The sequence below is a fragment of the Microtus oregoni genome, unplaced genomic scaffold, assembly GCF_018167655.1.
Source record: "Microtus oregoni isolate MIOR12 unplaced genomic scaffold, Mior012 000018F_ref0000195, whole genome shotgun sequence".
NCBI classification, from domain to species: domain Eukaryota; kingdom Metazoa; phylum Chordata; class Mammalia; order Rodentia; family Cricetidae; genus Microtus; species Microtus oregoni.
The window spans coordinates 36,518,288-36,539,779 of record NW_024543077.1 but is presented as its reverse complement, the minus strand read 5'-3'; the positions used below and the strand labels follow the sequence as shown (position 1 = coordinate 36,539,779).

The 21,492-nt window shown below is 44.3% G+C and overlaps 1 protein-coding gene across 1 annotated transcript in view; it reads right to left on the bottom strand.

Moving 5' to 3' along the window:
* The window catches only part of Ccdc150 (coiled-coil domain containing 150), a 68,668-nt gene that overhangs the window by 26,899 nt on the left and 20,277 nt on the right, over positions 1 to 21,492 (bottom strand). Inside the window, exons 8-17 of the mRNA XM_041668570.1 lie at positions 19,563 to 19,606; positions 17,362 to 17,454; positions 15,626 to 15,733; positions 13,849 to 13,973; positions 13,459 to 13,636; positions 12,497 to 12,565; positions 9,001 to 9,114; positions 3,566 to 3,637; positions 1,104 to 1,211; positions 651 to 713 (exon numbers count right to left, since the gene is read on the bottom strand). Coding sequence (XP_041524504.1) covers positions 651 to 713; positions 1,104 to 1,211; positions 3,566 to 3,637; positions 9,001 to 9,114; positions 12,497 to 12,565; positions 13,459 to 13,636; positions 13,849 to 13,973; positions 15,626 to 15,733; positions 17,362 to 17,454; positions 19,563 to 19,606 — 974 coding nt within the window. The remainder of the gene's footprint in view (positions 1 to 650; positions 714 to 1,103; positions 1,212 to 3,565; positions 3,638 to 9,000; positions 9,115 to 12,496; positions 12,566 to 13,458; positions 13,637 to 13,848; positions 13,974 to 15,625; positions 15,734 to 17,361; positions 17,455 to 19,562; positions 19,607 to 21,492) is intronic.

The following is a 21,492-nucleotide window of genomic DNA, read 5'->3' as shown; positions in this document are numbered from 1 at the left end:
CTGCCGGAGCTCGCTCCTTTACATTACCAGCGTAAAGCCGCGAGCCTTCCAGGGACTTAGAAGACGTGGGTCTCTCTGGAGATTTCCTTTTTCTTGGAGGCATCACCAGGCACAAGTAACAGAATCTAGTAAACCTAAGACCTAGTTTTCAAGGAGTACCCGCTCAGTAAGAGAAACGGCAGAATGTCCCAGAGGAACCTGGAAACTATTCTTTGGCGTCGAGAATGGAAAGACCACACTGGTGTTTAGGATCCAGTAAAGACGCAGGCCATAGCCCGAGCTTCCTAAGCGTTCATCTACTGAGGGCCTCTTTACAACTCTGTGATCTCGCCATTCATCAGCAGATCAGTTGCTTAGAAGCCCTGGGCATTCCATTTGGACATTCCAGCACCATGGTTATCGGGGGGTATGGGTACACAAAAGTCACAGACATGGAACCTTCTGTCTATACTGAGAGTTAAAGACTTTTACATTGATCTAAGTTACACATACAGTAGACTTGTCATCACCAAACCGAACTACTTTCTTTCAGTAAGATGTTCATGGGTTAAGTTCTTTACTAAACACGTTCTATATTTTGCTTGCTTAACTCTTTTATGTGATCTACAACAGGCACCATGCTGACAAACAAGCCCCTCTGCTGCCAATACCTCTTTGAGGTGAGCTTCTGTCTGCTGCAGATATGCCTTGCTGGCACTCAGTTCTGAGTTTGCCTACAATTCAAAAAACAAAGACAACCTGTTCCTCACATTTGCCAAAAGGTGTTAAGGATTGAACTACAAAACCTATGAGCTTATGGAAGCCATGAACATCTTTCACAGCAATGCTGCTTCTTATGAGTGGCCGTGGAACAACCTATTTTCTTCCGAGAGGCATACCTTTCTATTCTGCAATAAATTTCGACTAATGCTACGCTCATAAACCCCAAGCACGCTGAGCATCCTAGCTCTGCGGGAGGCATCTCTATGGCCCCTCTCTGTCTCCACGGCAGCACTTAAGCGGAGTGAGAGAAAGCGTTCTCCTTCCCAGGACTGTTTCCGGGGAGGTGGGGAGGAAGGCACAGAGCGCACCTGAGGACGGCTGGCCCTGCAGATGCATCATACCTGAGCGTGTTTGACCTCCAGAGCCTTGTTCCGTTTGTGCAGATGGTCGTTCTGCAGCCTGGTCTCAGCCAAAGAGTGCAGTTGTTCTTCCAGCTGTTTGACTTTTATCTACAAGCAAAATAGGAGAACAATGAGGAAAGCCTGCTCTTCGAGGGGAAGGAGAAGATGCCACAAATTTAAAAAAATTAGAGAACACAACACTCGAAACTTGAAAAAAAAATCCTACGCTTTTCTAATCTTGCAAACAAAACAGTTCTTTCTGAACTCGCCGCTGCAAGCAGGCTACAGCTGTGGAAATGTGCCAAGACAACACATCTGGCTTCTACAGCCAAAGGGAAATCCAAGAGGACGTGATTCCGGACGAAACAGTGAGAGTCCTGTAGATAAATCTCAATTCTCAGTGAATTGTGGTACCTGGCATTCAAAACCCTTTCTGAGTGTGGATAATTAGAAGTGTCAATCTACAAAAAAAAAAAAAATAAATGATAGCCTTTTGTTTTGCTCAAAGAAAACTGGAAAAGTTGAATAAGTAAAATTCTCACATGTTGAGCTGAATTTAAAATGAACTCCCAATGCCAGGCATGATGGTACAGACCTGTTATCTCAGTCCTTAGGAAGCAGCAGCAGAGGACTGCTAGGAATTCTTAAATAAAATGACTATTTCATGGGATAAAAACAATCTAGGCTCCGTCCTTAGGGCTTGTCATGCTATAGCCACCAAGAAAGAGTGACGTGTCCTGAACCTGCTGGTAGCACACTGCCATCAAAGACACTTTAGCTCCGGAGTTTCCCATTTGGTGGAAATTCTTAGAATATTTAAAGTTGGAAAGAACACAGGAGCGGCGGTCAGAAGCAAATGAACCCTGGTCCCTCAGGCCTGGTGACTGCGTGAGCCTTAAAACCATTCCATGAGCAGCTCCTCAGGAAATCTGGGGATGCTCACACTGTTTCAACTGGCCAGTACACTAAATAATACTGTTAACACTATGTAAATTATGAGACAGACAAAAAATTTAACGTGTTTACACTGTAACAAATACCCGTTCATCACATTTCCCAGATACTTGTAGCAGGCACTGTGAAACTGCCCTAAGTTAGGACGTATCTATGGTGGTGGCTCATTCACAGCTTGAACGGCACTGTAGAGTTACAGTGGCCAGTGTTTGATTCCACCGAGAACGGAAGCCAGGATGGTTCCATAAGCAGTACTCACAGCGAGTACCGCCCAGCCTGCCTCCCAGCCCTGGGCCTCATGTCTGCTAACTTCAGTGTGAGGGAGGGGTGAACACTGACGGTTGGCACACCACAGCAGCTGTCCAGACCCAAGCCTCGGGGGCCTCATTTCTTACTGTCTAGTCCAGCTGTCCTTATGTACGACTGCACGAGCCATCTGGGGAGCATCTTGACTGTTGAGAGAGGATCTTACAGCTCAGGCTGGCCTCACCATTCGCTGACCTCTTCCCCATGAGCGCTTGGACTATAGGGGTACCCGATCGTGCCTGGCGCCAACTGGGGAGCTTTACAAAGTATTAACTCCGCGACTTAAATTCTGATCTAATTCCTTTTGCTGGGATTACAGTCATGGGGAATTTTTCATCTTATGTATCATGGAAAGATTTAAGCATGCAGAAAGCCTGAACGATCTTTCTGTGAATATGACCCTGTCTATCACTCTAAGGCCTACAATTATTATTACTGATATTATTATTATTACTTATCACATATCCTTCTCTCCTATGGGTCCTCTAATCTACTTTTTCCAATTGGATATATTTCAAAAGGAATGGTAAGTACATATCTCCCATTGCTGGGATTTTTTAAAAAAATCCCATCAGATTCTAATGTGTAATGAAGACTTAGAACTCACAAACTGGTGGTTAGAGTTTCCACTGGTGTTGGTCTAAGGGAGGCTCAGCATCATCAGGGGCAGGCTTCCTACTGTGTGGACACCATGGTGACAACGCAGGCAGGACTGACAGCTCAGTGCCCCGGCGGTCACACACAGATCTTGTCACACTCTCAGGACAAGCAGACTCAAAACTGTGGCCACAAGGCCAGCTTCAGTCATTGTCAAAGACCGGGCTACAAACATTCCCCAAGCCCACCATGCCCAGCTCTCTTGTTCTCACGGCCACGCACAAATGGCTGCACTAAGGCTCCAGACGGTCACAGAGCGGGCTGTGGCCCCATCATCATGAGGCTCCAGACGGCCACAGAGCGGGCTGTGGCCCCATCATCATGAGGCTCCAGACAGCCACAGAGCGGGCTGTGGCCCCATCATCTTACGGTTGGTCTGTGGGCAGCAGACATTTGGGTGCTAACGAAGAAATAAACGTAGGGAGGTTCAGAGGCTACAGAGCTAGCAAATGACAGAGCTACGTTTTCTAAAGTTCAACAAAATTTAATCCAACAATGACTATTTTAAACATCAGACAAAATCTGAAGATAGGTAATTCTCATACCTGGAGTTTCCCCTTTTCATAGGCCAGTTTATTCTTACTCTCAGTAATTTTTTCCAAGGCCTTTTCCACTTTCTGTTGAGCAAACTGATAAAGCAAACACATAGAGAGTTATCTTTTACCTACAACGTGATTACCATTCCCCGTTAAAACAGGCATTAACCCCCTCGCCATTTCTACAGAAGCAGCATCATGTTTACGTGCAGCTTACTCCGCCCCTAAGACAGCCCCTGGACAACACAGCATTTTGCCTACAGGCACCATGCACGGAGCCCGCTGATGAGATCAGATACGAAGCCTTAAGAGTTCCAGAGTGTGCTGCCGTTTGTGCGGCCATCTTTGCTGCTTGTTTCTGATTTGCCAATTAATCCTGTGTAGATATGTCCCAATCCAGACGTGAGCTATGATAGTGACTGTGAGTCACTTGAAGAGGGCTGAGCAGTTTTTAAGAACAATGACCACACCTCTTCACCTTTAGCTACCACAGCTTAAAAGGGCCTCTCAGACACTGAACATAATAAATACTTGTTGCTGAAGACACCACATACTTCGGACACACCAATGGAAAGATTTGACTGGATCTACATGGGAAAGCTTCCTGCGGTTTGGCTTTATGAGAGTATCAAAAAGTACGATGTAAGCTGCCAAGAAGGGCAAGCAATAAACAGTCATATCCACATGTGAAGCCTATGAACTGTAATAATGAACATCACGGCAAGCTTGCCCTAAAGGTATGAGTGGCGCCCATATCATGGTAGTAACCAACAACAGTCTACTGGATTTACAGCCCACTATTGGGGGAAATCACACCTGGTACTAGAAACCTAGACAGCAAACAGACCTAGAGAGGTCATGGATTCTAGAAACATTACCACCAGTTTACTAGACCTGCGCAATTCCTAACCACATTCTAAAACTTAGCATTGTAGCAACAAATGAGCCTAGTTCTCACCCCCCATCAGAGAAGCTTCTCCTTACAGCAAACAGAGACTGTTACAGAGAGCTACAACTGGCTGTAAGCAGAGGCCAATGGATGTGGGGGATTCCAGACACAATGTACAATACAACTGCTATATTTAAGACTCAAAGAACATCACAGAAGAGGGGCTCAACGGTTGTAAGAGAACATGACAGTCTGTTTGAAGATTATGTTTCCTAGAAATAACACGGAAGCTGTACCCATAATACCTCAGCAATATAGCTGCCTAAATAAGACCTCAACAATGACAATATCAATAGAGATATTAACTTATAAGGGGGAATCTCATGGGACCCCACCCCTAAACAAAGAACTGCAGACAACTAATGATTACCGAGAAGGGGACAATTACCAGGAAAATGTTCCCTAAGTGGTCATCAACTGATGCAGGGACAGTCCTGAAACCAAATACAGACACAATAAAAAGATGCAGCAGGTTATGTTTACATATGTGTGTATGTATATACATACACACATATGTATATATAAAAACAATAAAAGAAAAGAAGTCATCCATTTGAGAGGCTGTGAGGATGGAATGGGAGGGGTTTGAGGGGAAGAAAGGGAAGGAAAGGAATGACGTAATTATATTTTAATTTTTTAAAAGTTAATAAAAATGTTAGGTGCTTATTTAAACTTTTGCTTACGGGTTATTAGGTAGTCCATGCGCTTTAAATAATGGAAGAACATAGATTAACATTACTCAAATAAGTCGACACCTGATTTGTGGGGACCACAAATCAGATCAGTGTTTGCTGAAATAACCTTGGCATTATCATAAAGACTATTGATAGAGATCAAAACAAAAACTGGAGAATTACTTAACAAAGAGCATACAAAGAAGAATGATAGTATCTGTTAGAATATATATATTTTTACTCACAAAAGTTTTAGTTTTTAATCTGTTAGAATATATAGTTTTGGCACACAGAAACAACAGTACATATACTCCAAATGTTATCTCTATCGACTGATGAGAGATTATACTACAAGTTACCTATTAATAAGGATTTTAAGCCCCAAAGAACAAAAATGCATTGCTAGCATTGACTAGCAGTAGTTTTAATGACAGTGCAAAACCCATCTAACAAATCCTGAGATCTCAGCTTCATAGCTCAGGCTCGCATGTTCCACTGAAAAACCTCCCTGGTGGTTTGATGGGAAAGCTTCCAGGTAGAGACAGAACTCGGCCCATGACCGATATGAAAGCTACCACTGTGAGACCTTAAACAACAAGAGTAAGAAGAACAGGAAAGAATCAATACTGACCAAAAGTAATACGATCTACCAAAATCTCTAGGAGGAAGAGGCACAGACCGGGCTGTGGCAGTGGGTTCAGGAATTCAAGGAGGTAGATGGGGTCTTCCAGACAGTTAGACAAACCAAGCAGAGGTCTGAACAATACGCACAGGACATGACTGAATATTTAGTCTTGGAGCTGGTGTAAGATCGGACCAGGAGTCACAGCTAATGGGTCTCTGTAGGAGTCATGGAAATATACAGTATATGGCAATTGATAATTCAGATGTCCACACCCACCAGAGGAGTGACTCTAATGGAGGTCGATCCTGTCCAGGCAAGGCCTGCAGCACCATTGATCTGGAAACTGTTGCTCATATTTGCTAAGGCGGCTTGGTGTCTCCTCAATACCTGCACTGTAGTGTGTAATCTCTTGTGATGTGTATATGTAGTCTTCCCAACACCTGCACTGTAGTGTGTAATCTCCTGTGACGTGTATATGTAGTCCTTCCCAATACCTGCACTGTAGTGTGTAATCTCCTGTGACGTGGATATGTCATCTCACGATTGCATCTCAATCTTATGGGCACAAATATCTGTGGGTGGTCAGGAGGATGACCTTTCATTAAAGTGCATGATTTTGATATAACTGCATCTTCATTACTAGATCTATTTGTCCCACGAGGACCGTGGACACTTGAAAGCCCGCTTTGGTCTTTGGCTCAGACTAACTGCACACAATCAGCTCACTTTCACCTCAGAGCAAGTTCAAACTGGACTAAAGGCTTTCTGGAAACAGACCCTAAGTTTAAAACCTTACAGCTGTGCACGACGTCAGTCACAGGTGTCCAACCAGGCTGCCACACAAAGCACCCTAAGGAGAGCAGGCCAAGTCTTCGCTTGCCACATCTAGCTATGGACCCTGTGTCTCTGGGCTCTGTTACAGTCTTACTCCTGAAACCTTGACAACCTTGTCTCTGGGCTCTGTTACAGTCTTACTCCTGAAACCTTGACACCCTGTGTCTCTGCGCTCTGTTACAGTCTTACTCCCGAAACCTTGACACCCTGTGTCTCTGGGCTCTGTTACAGTCTTACTCCTGAAACCTTGACAACCTTGTCTCTGGGCTCTGTTACAGTCTTACTCCTGAAACCTTGACACCCTGTGTCTCTGGGCTCTGTTACAGTCTTACTCCTGAAACCTTGACACCCTTGTCTCTGGGCTCTGTTACAGTCTTACTCCTGAAACCTTGACACCCGGTGTCTCTGGGCTCTGTTACAGTCTTACTCCTGAAACCTTGACACCCTTGTCTCTGGGCTCTGTTACAGTCTTACTCCTGAAACCTTGACACCCTGTGTCTCTGCGCTCTGTTACAGTCTTACTCCCGAAACCTTGACACCCTGTGTCTCTGGGCTCTGTTACAGTCTTACTCCTGAAACCTTGACAACCTTGTCTCTGGGCTCTGTTACAGTCTTACTCCTGAAACCTTGACACCCTGTGTCTCTGGGCTCTGTTACAGTCTTACTCCTGAAACCTTGACACCCTTGTCTCTGGGCTCTGTTACAGTCTTACTCCTGAAACCTTGACACCCGGTGTCTCTGGGCTCTGTTACAGTCTTACTCCTGAAACCTTGACACCCTTGTCTCTGGGCTCTGTTACAGTCTTACTCCTGAAACCTTGACACCCTTGTCTCTGGGCTCTGTTACAGTCTTACTCCTGAAACCTTGACACCCGGTGTCTCTGGGCTCTGTTACAGTCTTACTCCTGAAACCTTGACACCCTGTGTCTCTGGGCTCTGTTACAGTCTTACTCCTGAAACCTTGACACCCTGTGTCTCTGGGATCTGTTACAGTCTTACTCCTGAAACCTTGACACCCTGTGTCTCTGGGCTCTGTTACAGTCTTACTCCTGAAACCTTGACACCCTGTGTCTCTGGGCTCTGTTACAGTCTTACTCCTGAAACCTTGACACCCTTGTCTCTGGGCTCTGTTACAGTCTTACTCCTGAAACCTTAACACCCTTGTCTCTGGGCTCTGTTACAGTCTTACTCCTGAAACCTTGACACCCTTGTCTCTGGGCTCTGTTACAGTCTTACTCCTGAAACCTTGACACCCTTGTCTCTGGGCTCTGTTACAGTCTTACTCCTGAAACCTTGACAACCTTGTGTCGCCATGGTGAATGGCTCGGCTACCTATTGCTTACCCTAGGAAGGCGCTTTTTGACCAATGAGAGATAACTCTTCTAACTTTTTTCATTGCTTCAGGGCTCCTGTAAAAAAGGAGTTTCTAGGCTAGAGGAGAGGAAGCTATAAAGAATTAAAATTAGAACAAGAAAATCAGAAGAGAGGCAGAAGAATAAAGAGACTTGTAGGGACCAGTATGAATGTACGAGAATTCATTTGCCCTCAGATACCCCCCGAAAAAAGTTTCTTATACTTTCTATAGCGCCCAGTCTGAACACTGAAGGGGACCTCGGGGCAGGACCCCAGTGGCCTTGATGGGTCTCGTTACCCCAACAGGCACTGGCAGACTTCCCATTGCCCACAAGAGCTCAGAACCTAAGAATTTAAAATACGCTAAAACTATCTGCTCCATGCTTCACATGTGTTAACTTAATCCCAGCACCTTTTGTAGCGATGGTGTTATTATCCTCATTCTGAGAGGTCATGAGGCTGAGGCTCTGAGGGATTAAATGTCATCTCGGGCATAGGCAAAACCGAAAGCAAGGCAGCCCGGCTCAAAAGTCATAAAAACATGAAAAGATTTAGGTTTAGTCCATGTAATTCTTCAGAGTGGAAGTAATACGAAGTTTAATCTTAGACTGAAAGGGACATTACGGTATTCTGTAAAAATCTAAGCACCGTTTTGTATGCTCTCAAACAGTATTAATCATGCTCCAGATGGTCAAATACATAGGAAAAGTATTAGCTTCTTAGCAGAATCTCTGTAAGTCCTCTTCACTTGGAGATGCTGTAGGAGCTAACAGCAAGTATTTGGAATGCGCTGACCTGGTCCAACAGCTTTCAGAAATCACACTTATTACTGGCTGCTTAATGGAGGGAAAGAACAGGTGCGAACAATACAAGATTCTTCCTTATAATTTATGTAAAAGGATGTATTTTAATACATCAGGTACATTTGTGCTTGTCAGTACTTCAGATCACTGTGACAATCATTCACAGCTGTCTTAACTCCTCCTATAGACTGACCTTTTTATACCCACCCCATGGTAGTCAGCTGTGACCCTCTGATGCTCCAGGGAAGCCATTTTGTCTGCCAGGTGCTTATTCTCTTCCAGTAGAGTCTGTAGGTTTTGGTTCAATAAGTTTATGTCTGCCTTTGAAAACGAAAGGAGAAAAAACTATTTTAAATAAAAAATTTATTTTAGAATAACAGCTGAGCTGAAAATTGGGAGGCAGCCTCTACTTGTGTTTCCCGTCCCAAAGAGTGGGGGCTTTGATGAGTCTGATAGCTCTAGGGTGTTTAAAACAAGTTGTTTTCTTTCAACTGTTTTTATTGAAAAAAAAATTTCGTGTATCTTATAGTCTGATCATACTTTTCCCCTCCCCCAACTTCTCCCAGATCTTCTCCACCCACCCGTCTCCATTCCCTTTCTCTCTTTAAAGAACAAAACCCAAGAAACACACACACAAATGCCCACAAAAACACAAGTGGAAATAAGCAAGCAGAAGATCAATATAGACAACAAATGCCCAAACAATGCATAAAGAGGCAAACAGCCTGCAAAATACCACTGAGTGTTTTGTGCAGGTCATCTGTTCCTGCGCATGGGCCCCCCATCCTGAAGAGTGGTGAGTGCACCCAGTGAGACTGCTTTGGAGAAGACGGATTTTTCCTTTTCCAGAAGACATCGATTGCACACAGCTTCTTGGCTAAGGGTGGGAGCCCATGTCCACTTGCCCCCTCATGGCTGGGACCCTGTCGGCTTGAACCTGTGCAGGTCTGCGCATGCTGCCGGTCTCTGTGGGAGCCTACCCTCTGGTTCTTACTGTCTCTGTCACTCCTCTAGTTGTTATTGGGAGAACTAGGTAATTCAGTTTAACTGGGAGTTATGCCCTGTCTAGTATCTGGTATTTGTTTATCAGTTTCAGCTTGTGTGCAGAGATGCAAAAATCTTCGACAAAATACTGCCAAAATTAACTAACCTAGGAATATACAAAATGAAAATAAGAGGTAAGTGAAGTTTACTTTGATAGCATATACTATTTACTACCAGTTTAATTTACCAAATCAATAGATAAGCCATATGACCATGTCAATAAAAATATTCATTTTAAAAACTCAACATTTCTCTATGACTTTAAAAAGCTGACATAAAAGTCATAGACACATACTAGGGAGTGTCTGCCGAGGAAGCAGGCCAGAGCCTGAAACCTATGCTGGTCCAGGTGCCAGTCTGGGACCCCAGAGGGAGCAGGTCTGAACCAGAGACTTCTGGGACTGGGTGTGAATCAGCGATATCTGATAAGGGAACTAACAGATGTTATGACTCAAATGGGACATAACAGATATCTATAGAACATTCCATTCAACACAGAAGAATATACCTTCTTCTCAGCACCTCATGGACCCTTCTCAAAAACTGACTACATACTAGGTAACAAAGCAAAAAAAAAAATGGAGTACAGACCTAAACAGAGAACTCTCAACAGAGGAATCTAAAATGGCTGAAAGACACTTAAGGAAATGTTCAACAATCTTAAGTCATCAGAGATATGCAAATCAAAACAACTCTGAGATTCCATCTTACACCTGTAAGAATGGCCAAGATCAAAAACACTGATGACAACTTATGCTGGAGAGGTTGTGGGGAAAAGGGAACACTCCTGCATTGCTGGTGTTGAGTGCAAACTGGTACAATCCCTTTACTGGGAAGACCCGCCCCCATTGGTTCTCCAATACCAAGGGGTCAGCCTTGAAATTATATACGTACCAGTAACAGCATATGAACTGATCAGGTTGTGTTCACAGATTTATGTAAGTTGAAACTTACACATACTTGTAACAACAATGAAAAAGGTCATGCATTTGAGAGAGAGCAAGGAGGGGCTTTATGGGAAAGGTTGAAGGTAAGAGAGGGAGGGGAGAAGTGTCATTATATTTTAATTTCAAAAATAAAAAAATATTAATGAAAATATCCTAAAGCTAATAGGAAGCCTATTTAATTGTAAGAGTTTAATTATAAGCTCAGAGTTTCAAAGTGGCAAAAAGAAGACACATAACCAAGGAAACATATCAGGAAGACTACAATGAGATATAAACATCTATGACCAACTCAAATCAACAAAAGTACCAACATGGTCCAAAGGAAAAAGTGGAGTTTATCAAAAGATGTGAGCAGAGGTGACATCAGTGACGTGGGAGAAGCAAGGCCCTTCAGAGCTTCTTTCTCACAGAGGCAGAACAGTCCCAATGAACTTCAAGCTAACAGAGGCGACCTATGCCATTCTTATTAAAGGGAACAGCTGAAACGAGAATGGCGAGGCTCTCGTTGTTTCTGTTTGCCCTGTTTCTGCCTTCCTGAAATCTCAGGGGACTTAAGGAGTATATTGAGATGAATAAAAAGGAAGAAACATCACAACTGAACTTATGCATGCAGTGAAGCCAGGTTAGAGGGGGGAAATTCATTCCTGAAAACATCTAGATTGTTAAAGAAGGAACATCTCTTGGTTGTGGGTCTAGTCTTTAGTGGCCGAACAGTCCAAAAGGAATGTTTCTTAAATCAATATCCCAAGCTTATCTTAAACTAGAAATCAAAGAGCAAGTTAAACACAAAGCAAACAGCAGGCCAGAACAAATACTGGTGCACAAAGGAAATAAGGTACAGGAAAAGCACAGAAGACAAAAGCAGGTGGCTGGACTAGCCAAGGACAGAGAAGACACAAACCACCAGACAGTCATGAAGTAGAGACCATCACTTCTGTTCTTGTAGAGACCACGGCGCAGGACTACTCCAGACAAGTGTGTGCGAGCAAGTTCAACACCCTAGACTGGATGGGCACACTCCTAGAAAGAAACAATCTGTTGAAACTGATTCCAAAGAAAACCAGAATTAACAGCCCCGAAAAGGAAATGAGAAAGGAGTCAGAAATTCAGAAAAGACCTTCTTCAGGAGGTGGAGTCAGTGATGATGTCCCACAGAGCAGTGTATGACAGTGTATGACAGGCCAGCTCCACTAGTCAGTGTGCCAAGGATGCTCAGGGAAGAACTGATAGGAGCCCCTCAAGAGACATTTGGCCAAAAAAGTGAAGAGAAGAAACAGTTACAAATTATTTTAAGAGGCTAATATTATCTTGACACCAAAACCAAAGTTAACACAAGAAAAGTAAAATCATAGAACAACATCTCTTGTGAATACAGATTTTATTTATTTGTGTGTGTGTGTGTGTGTGTGTGTGTGTGTGTGTGTGTGTGCGTGCATCAGCAATCACCCCTTTGCCTTCTCCGGACCCAGGGGACTTCTGGCTGAGGTACCAGTGAACTCTAGGGCAGAACCAGTGATGGCTTACAGAGGCAAACCCCATAAGCTCAACAAGCAACACCCCTAGAAAGCACTAGAAGGCCCTAAGTGACACTGGCTTTGTGCCATCTTGACCGTCAGTACGATCATCCCGCTCGTTAAATACACTGATATCGTAGGCGGCAATACAAAAAGGATCAAAAGAAAACGGAAACATCAAAAATAAAACCAAAATACCTTGCTTTTAGCTAATTCCTTTTCCAAACTGCATTTTTCTTTGGCTACTTCCTTTTCTGTTTTATTGACCTGCCCAGGTGAGAAAAAGAAGTGGATGGATGTTTAGAAGACACAGGTCCTCGAATAGCAGATGGCAGCATCCTACAGGTCAGCTAGTACCCACACTGCAGAGGTAGCACGTCCTCTCAGAAAGGGGTCAACGGCATGTCTAGGAGGTGGAGCAGACTTCACCAGGGACAGGTCTGCATGGCAGATCCTGCAGCTTGCCACCCAACTAGAAGACAGTCTGGGACTTTTAACTCTCACCCTCCTGTTTCCTTCGGAGAAAGGGTTTTTTAAGTTTGACCCCGTAACCAACAGGAGGACTGTGAGCTATCAGTTCACACTACTGCTGTTGGAGGAGCACAATGTACTGTTTGGCAAAGGCTACTTTACATGCTGAAGAATGCACACGCTAGTGGGCAACTCAGAGCATTGGAGCTCAGCTTGACTCCTGCTCTGGCTTCTGCAGTAGATACAGCTGTGAATCACCATTCTATACCCTGCCCAGGAGGGGAGTCTGCTCCCACCTCCTGCTGCTCTCACCCAGGATGGAGTCTGCTCCCCTCCTCCTGCTGCTCCTCACCTGGGGGGAGTCTGCTCCCCTCCTCCCTCTGCTCCTCACCCAGGAGGGAGTCTGCTCCCCACCTCTCTGTACCTCACCTAGGGGGGAGTCTGCTCCCCTCCTCCTGCTGCTCCTCACCTAGGAGGGAGTCTGCTCCCCACCTCCCGCTGCTCCTCACCTAGGAGGGAGTCTGCTCCCCTCCTCCCGCTGCTCCTCACCTAGGGGGGAGTCTGCTCCCCTCCTCCTGCTGCTCCTCACCCAGGATGGAGTCTGCTCCCACCTCCCGCTGCTCCTCACCTAGGGGGGAGTCTGCGCCCCACCTCTCTGTACCTCACCTAGGGGGGAGTCTGCTCCCCACCTCCTGCTGAAACCTTTCATTCTTCTCTAGCAGAGACTTCTTCTCTTGCACTGATGCTTCCAACTGGCCCCGCAGTCTGGCAATGGTTGATTCCAGAAGTTCTTTCTGTACCGCTGTCCTCTCCTCGGCCTCCTTTGCTTTCTGGAGACACTGACCGTGCTCAAGAATCAAATGGTCTCTGGAAGAAGAGAATGAAGGGCCATCAAGTCCTGCTGGCCCAGAGGTTAAATCTCCTTAAGGGAACACGACCCCTGCCTGCCAACAGTTCCCACAGTGTTCTAGCAGACTAGCTCCTCAAGGTTGGCTCAGAGAGGTGAGCTTAGACATTCCCACTAAGGACAAGAAGCAGAAATGAGGACCGAAAGGTGCACGTGGCGCTGGCTGGCTTACAGGTGTGTCTGGAGCTGGGCTTTATCATTCTGGACGGTTTGGAGTTCGCCGGTGATGCTGGCGTGGGCTGCGTCTAAAAGCAGACTTTGCTCCTGAAATGTCTCTGTGATCATCTTCTGCTCCACCTGAGAGAGTAGTAAAAGCTGAGATGCTATTTGACCGGTAACGTTCAGAGTCGCAGTTCAAAGACACTGTGCCCACTCCAAGACTTGTTTCTTTTCACAAACGAAGCCTTTGATAAGAGAGTTTGAGAACCCGGCCCTCTCTTTGGCTACAGTTCTGTTATTTTACGGGTCTACCAAACAAAGATGAAGACATATTTACCAGCCCTGAAAATATGTTGTGAAACTATAAATGTTGATATAGTTTCAAAAATGAAATCTACATTAAAATACTTCAGTATCTTAAAACTTTTTCTTACTTTGAAATATGAAACAATATAAACATCTATACATAGCAGATGAAAGGATCTTCCCATCTCTATCTTCTCCTTCCCTCCGAATAGCGTCAGTTTGTTGGGAAAGCTGTTTTGGGCAGTTGGTGTGAACTCTCTACGGCTCGCTCTTGTGTTGCCCTAGAGCGTGGCACTAACGGGACTAGTGGTTATTTGGTGCCTTTCTCTGGTTTACCATTTTCTAATTAGCAGCACTTCTATCTGCAATCCATCATAGTTTTGCAAGCCTTGAATGCATTAATAATTACTTATTAATTATTTTTATTTAACCTTTTATTGGAAAAATAAGGATAAAGATGTAGCAACTATAATAATCAGGGACTGTAACATATGTAAAATCCTTAATATCATACTTGTATATGTAAAGAAAGTAAGCAAACCAACATTCTCTCTCTCTCTCTCTCTCTCTTTCTCTCTCTCTCTCACGCATGCACACACACACACACACACACACACACACACACGCTACTACTACTTAGCATCCAAGGACCAGAATTTGAAAATTTTCTGTTTTGATTAGGATGACCAAGTTTCGTGGTGAAAGGTAATCTTAACAAAGAAGCAGAATTTCAAATAGCTGGGGTCAATGTCAAGAATATTCTTAGAATACTATAAACAAAATTGAACGTCATCGATGTTTGGGGGAAAGTAAGCCTTGAGACTCAGTTTTAAATGTATACCATCCTTAGGGGCTATAGAGACGGCTAAGTGATTAAGAGGACCCAGGTGGGGCTCCCAGACACCTACACGGTGGCTCGCTACCACCCACAACTCCAGTGTGAGGGGATCTAATGCTCTCTGCTGAAATATGGCCACCAGGCATGCACACGGTGCACATACAGACACACATGCAAGCCAAACACTCACACACACAAAATAGCTTAGTCTAAAAACTTCTTTTAAAACTACACATCATTATTACGCAAATACTAGAACAGATGTCTTTTCCTAAAATCATGAGCTTTTAGGAATAAAGCGTTAAACACCACAGAACTGCAAGGCCTTTGCAAATCAGCCCTTTGCAAAAAAGGAAGAAACTACTAATCACAGAATAACAACTGGGCCTCCACGGCAGCCTGCAACCCAGAACTCTGTAGCCTGAGGCAAAAGGATTGTAAACTCGAGACCAGCCTGATGGGCTCATACTAAGATCCCACTGGAACCATCAATCAGACAAAACAAGGGAAGGAAAGGAATGCTGGCACAAGCTGTAATTCTGGCATCCTGGAGGGAGAACCAGCAGAACCACAAGTCAAGGTCTTCTTAGCTCAGACTGAACTTGAGGCCAGACAAATGAGACCGTTTTGAGTGTCGGAAGGATACCTGCAGAATAGCACGGTGTTCAGCAACAATCCTGGCATTTTCCAGCTTTACAATCTGAAGCATGCTGGTTAGTTCTGAACACTTTCTGGAAAGCTGGTCATTCAAAACCTAAGACAGCAAAGACAGCAAGTCATAAGCCTTTCTAATACTCCACTTATATATTCTGTTTAATGATTTCACAGTAACCCGCTGAGCCTAACTTAGCTAACACATCATCAGTTAATATTTCATTAGTTTGAAAACTACTTTCAAAGACATCCCTATGCGTTACTGATCACAGAAGACCCAGAGAGAGCAAGAACAACACCGGCTTTTGCCTCTGTTCTTTGTTGCCCACCATAACAAAACAATAAGATCCGATTGCTAAAGACACTGCTCACTTTGGATGTAGAACACAACAAAATCAACCATGAACTGAACAGGAAACTCTCTCCCTGTTAGCTGGCTTTCATGCTGCCAGAAGGAGCTAAGCAGCCAGCTAGGAAAGCAAAGGTCAATGGCTTTCCCAGCACTGAATCTCTGACTGCTACAATACGGACCTGCTAGCAGGATATGCCTGCTGATGCAACTGGGCCATAGCTGCGACAGAAGTGACCGACTGTTTCCTGATTGGATACATCTGCTCTATGGGAGGGATTTCAGGCCTGGAACTATAAGCCTGGTTTAAAGTTCCTGACGGGGAAATAATGGGCCCTAGGAGGAAACCTACTGTTGTTTTGCTAAATGCTCATGCGATCAATTACATTCTAAATATTTAGGTTTAGACCCACAGGCTTGTGCTGCTCTCGACTGTGGTCCGGGAAGCTTGTGTTTGCAGCCGATAGCAGTTAATGAAGAGAATGGTAACTTAAGGTACCAAGTACAAGAGATTACAGCGCTATACTGTCAATCTCTATCCACCTCCCACAGCTCACAGACCTCTGCGGAAGAGGGAAGGGGCGAATGTAAGGGCCAGCGGGGGACGCGGAGGAAAAGGTGTGAAGTGCTGACCTCAGCACAGGGTATGGCCATCGCCCAGCTCGGCAGAGGTGCCATGGCATCCGCACATCAGCTGCTCAAGATGGAGCCAGTGGGGAGCTACTCAAAGTAGGTGGCTGCTGGAGGAGGGCCATCAGGCCTTTGGGGGTGTGGCTGCTGGAGGAGGGCCATCAGGCCTTTGGGGGTGTGGCTGCTGGAGGAGGGCCATCAGGCCTTTGGGGGTGTGGCTGCTGCTAGCCGGGGTGGGAGCGGACTCTCAGTGCCAGTGTCCAGCTGACAACACAGAAAAATCATCCCCAGAATTTTATCATCAACCCTGAGAACTGCTTACCCAATAACACAAAATATTCTTCTCACCACCAATGATAATACTTACAAAAGCAAAACACAGGTTTTAATCTCACAAGATTAATCCTTCAGAACAGAGCCCCTGTGCATCCTACCCGGATGATTCTCTCACACAAAATTCACATTTTTTCCAGGGTCTGGATTAGTCTTGGGGCTTTAAGCACGTAAATGACTTGCCCCACACTGTGCTATACCTCTGCCCCAGTTCCAGACACCCAGATTCTTGTGGCACATATATACTTGAATTATTGTTTGTTAAGGTGACATTGTTTGCTGTTTTCTGAGACTGGCTGACCATGTTTTCTCAGTAGCTGAAGAGGGCCTTGGACTTCTAGTCCTCCTGACTGTAGAGTGTGGGCTCACAGGTGAGCGCCGCCATATCTGGCTGTAGATTGTGTGCGAAGATTCACCTGTGCCTTTTCTGACGTATCTCGAAGGGACAGCATCTCGGATTTCAAGTATGTGTTCTCATCACGCTCCTTCTTCAGACACACTTGTGTACTCTGTGGAAGAACGAAAGGGGTTGTTCTCTTGTACACACGGGCAGGATACTGTGCCCATCGCCGTGTGCACGCAGGTGCGCAGAGGTGTCCCGACAGCCAAGGCGTCCTTCAGAATCTTGCTCAACTCAAAATTGCCTAAATTTCCATGGCTCGGGTATTTTTATTTTTGCGTATTTCAGAACACCGAAGCTGTTGCTTTCTAGCCTGCTTAACAAGGATTAATGTTTACTTGCCCAAGTGAAACTGATCACGAAATAAATACATAATTCCACAGAAAAATGTATGAGAAGAAAAAAACTCTATTAAAGAAAATATCCTTTTGTTTCTTAAAATTATTTCTTTTATTCTTTGAGATTATAATTGCATCATTTCCCCTCCCCTTTCCTCCCTCCAAACCTGCCCAAATACCCTTCCTTGTTCATTTTCAAATTTATGGCCTCTTTTTAAATTGTTATATCTATCTATCTATCTATCTAGATATACATATATCCTTTTGTTTTAAAACCTCTGTGTTATGCTAACAAATGGTGGTACATACAGATAATGTAATAATGTTGAACACTAAAATTAAGCTATCAAGACATAAAAACATACAAAGGAAATTTAAATATTTATTAAGCTGAAGAAGCCGATCTAAAATGTTATATTTATAATCCCAGTTATATGATATTCTGAGGAGGGTAGATCAATAGTTAATAAGGTTGGGAAGAAGAGGATTGAATATGTCTACAATTCAGAGGACTTCAGGGAAGTGACTCACTCCCTGAATCCAAGGAATTGAACATGTCTGCAATTCAGAGGACTTCAGGGAAGGGACTCACTCCCTGAATCCAAGGAATGAGCCCTAATGGGCATTTCTGACTTGATTAAAACAGACACTAATGTTGATTCATCTAGAACAATCCTGTGTTCCAGTGGGAGACGCTGACAGCGAGGGAGGCTGTACACGTTAAGAAGTAGTGGGCTGGAGAGATGGCTCAGTGGTTAAGAGCGTTGCCTGCCCTTCCAAAGGTCCTGAGTTCAGTTCTCAGCAACCACACGGTGGCTCACAGCCATCTGTAATGAGATCTGGTGCCCCCTTCTGGCCAGCAGGCATACATGCAGATAGAATACTGAGAATACTGTATACATAATAAATAAATAGATTAAAAAAAAAAGTAGGGGGTACATAGGAAATCTATATACTTTATATTCTGTGTGGTGGGGAGTGTAAAATCGCTCTGAAAGTTATGTTTTATTTTTAAAGACTTCATTAAATAGAATTTCATATTAGGATTCTGACTAGAAAAATGACTAAACCCATTCCTTAACTACTCGAGTATATTCTTATATCAAGCATGTTCTCTCTGAGAATACTTACATCATATACACATTTTTTATCACCCGTAAGACTTTGTGATTCCAGAGCAGCACATTCAAATACGTTTAAAAGTTGAGATGTCTTCACTGATAACCTCAGGGTGGAGAAGGGGAACACCTGCGCTGATGAACAGAACTAGTTCTCTCTGAGGGTGGGGAAGGGGGAGAGAGGGGCGGGGTGATTGGAGATCCCTAAGAGGGAAGGGCAGGGTGTTGCTTCTTCGTCTCCTGAGAAAACTGCTTCTCGATTTTTCAGAAGTGGGAAGATGAACATCGCACAACGTGGGGTGGGAGGGCAACAGAAAACCTCTCCCAAATGGGAGCAGAGACTACCCCAAAAATCTCACAAGATATAAAGGTATTTTTCTCTAAGTGTAGGTAAAATGAAGTTCACTATGCTGCCCGACTTTGAGAGTGTGGGTCAGTAGTATTCGATACCCACAGGGCTGGGCAACCACCAACTACAACATTGTGTTTGTTATAGTTCACGACCCCGTTTTAGAAATTAATTTGCAATTGGCAAAATCCACAAAAGTCTCATTATTTTATCTTTTGAAGACAAGATAACGTGCATACGAGGACCACTTAGTTCCTCACACACAGTACTGCCTGAATACACAGCTTATTTAAAGGAACCCTTTTTCCTAAGGCTCTTTGAGGAATCAAAAGCCTATTTCCTAGCACTAGTGAAGGACTGTGGCTTAATAAAGAGAGAGACCTCCTCCGTCTCCCACCACAGGAACACATACCTTATTCTCTTCAACCAGCTTGCAGATGAGGTTATCTCTGGAAACTGAAAACAAAGTCCACATGGTGAGATGGAGACGCAGCCCCGGAAACGGCACAGCGTCCTCCCTACACTCGGCTCGCTCTTGTCCATGTTTGTAGAGACAGTAATAACACATGCATTTGATTATTCTCATAGGGTAGGGGCTAAAACACACAACTGTCAACACAGCACTTCTGCAATCTCAGCATCTGGGAGACTGAGGCAGGGGGTCATGAGTTCAGGGCCAGCCTGCGTTACATGACAAACTTGTCTTTAAAGAGCTAAAATTAATCAGGGATTAAGTAAACTTAAAAAGAACCTGGTCCACAGTTACTTCTAATGATAAATAAGGTCACACTTTATTCAGTGCATAGATTATTCTGGGCGGGATATAACCCAAACATTTTTGTTAAATTACTTTACTCAAGATTTAATAAAATGAGGGACATACACATAAAACAGTAGGAACTATTTCCCTCCCGGCAATGACAGTGAAAACAGAGAAGAAAAACCAGACTAATGGAAAAGAAAGAGAAGCAGACTGAGAGACGGGGTGAGCATGCGGAGTGCAGACAAGGCCAGCAGGGGAGATGCTGGACTTCAGCAATGTGAGGACTGCGGGCAAGGAGCAGACTTGGGAGACAGAGCAAAAAGAACGAATGGAGCCTGGCGATGGTGGCGCATGCCTTTAATCCCAGCACTCGGGAGGCAGAGGCAGGCGGATATCTGTGAGTTTGAGACCAGCCTGGTCTACAGAGCTAGTTCCAGGACAGGCTCCAAAGCCACAGAGAAACCCTGTCTCGAAAAAAACCAAAAAAAAAAAAAAAAAAAAAAAAGAAGAAGAACGAATGGGCATGGGCATTTCCTGGTGCTCTGAGCGTCTCCCGGGCAGCCGATTGCAGGTTCTGGGCTGACAGAGGACAGTGGTTCAGAGCTCTGGAGGGACTTCAGGGTTGGGTGGGAAACCATTCACAGGGGAGCAGACAACTGGGCACACACTCGGGGGAAGGAAAATGGGGCAATGGTTTGGCAGTGCATATCAGCAACAAAAAATACATTTGACATTAATGTTTTGACTTTCCAGAAAATTTTAGAGCTTTATTAGTGCTGTTATATTTCAATTTAAAGCCAAGCAATCACAAAGCATGTCTAAACTCCTACTTTGCATAGGATTTATCTCACAGGAACTGTTTTCTACAAATGTGAGTCCATGATTCACTAAGTTCTAATTTAAAATGTGTGAAAAATGAAGAGAGATAAATGTGATCTGTTCTGAAGATACGCCCCAAGTCTGAACACAGGGAGAATGTCTATCTTCAGAGAATAGTTATTTATTATATATTGTTTACTGTTAATGAGATTTTCTATTTTTAATACATCGAAGAAAATAGAGGCATCTCTTTTCCTTAACCTGGCCATATAACTAGCTGAACCTTCAAGTGGTAAAACCGCACACAGTCAATATATTGAACACACAGTTGGTATTCGGTTAGGCTTCCCTTCCTTCACGCTATCCTGACTTACTGTGTTTAATCTCTATCTAGTGGTCTTCCACATATGCTTTATAGAATCCAAAAAATAAATAAACCATTAATCTAAGCAACAGAAAAGCCTACTGCAGAGAGAGCTCAAACAGAAGGGCCAGCACTTTGGCTCCTGCTACTTTGTGTGGAGCGGGTCTGTGAGCACCGTCTCCAGAGCGTTTTACTGTGAGTAACAGGGATATTTTCCTACTCGCTAACAAAGCTGTCGTGAAGTGAAAATGAGATCCTGGGGAAGAACATGAAATGTAACACAAACATGCGCAGGTGTGCAATCCGAAGACAGAAGGTTATCTCGAGCACTGCCAGCGAGCGCCAACACAGTGGTTCGCTCGGCAGCCCTAAGCAAAGGTGGCTAGCAGCTGTAGG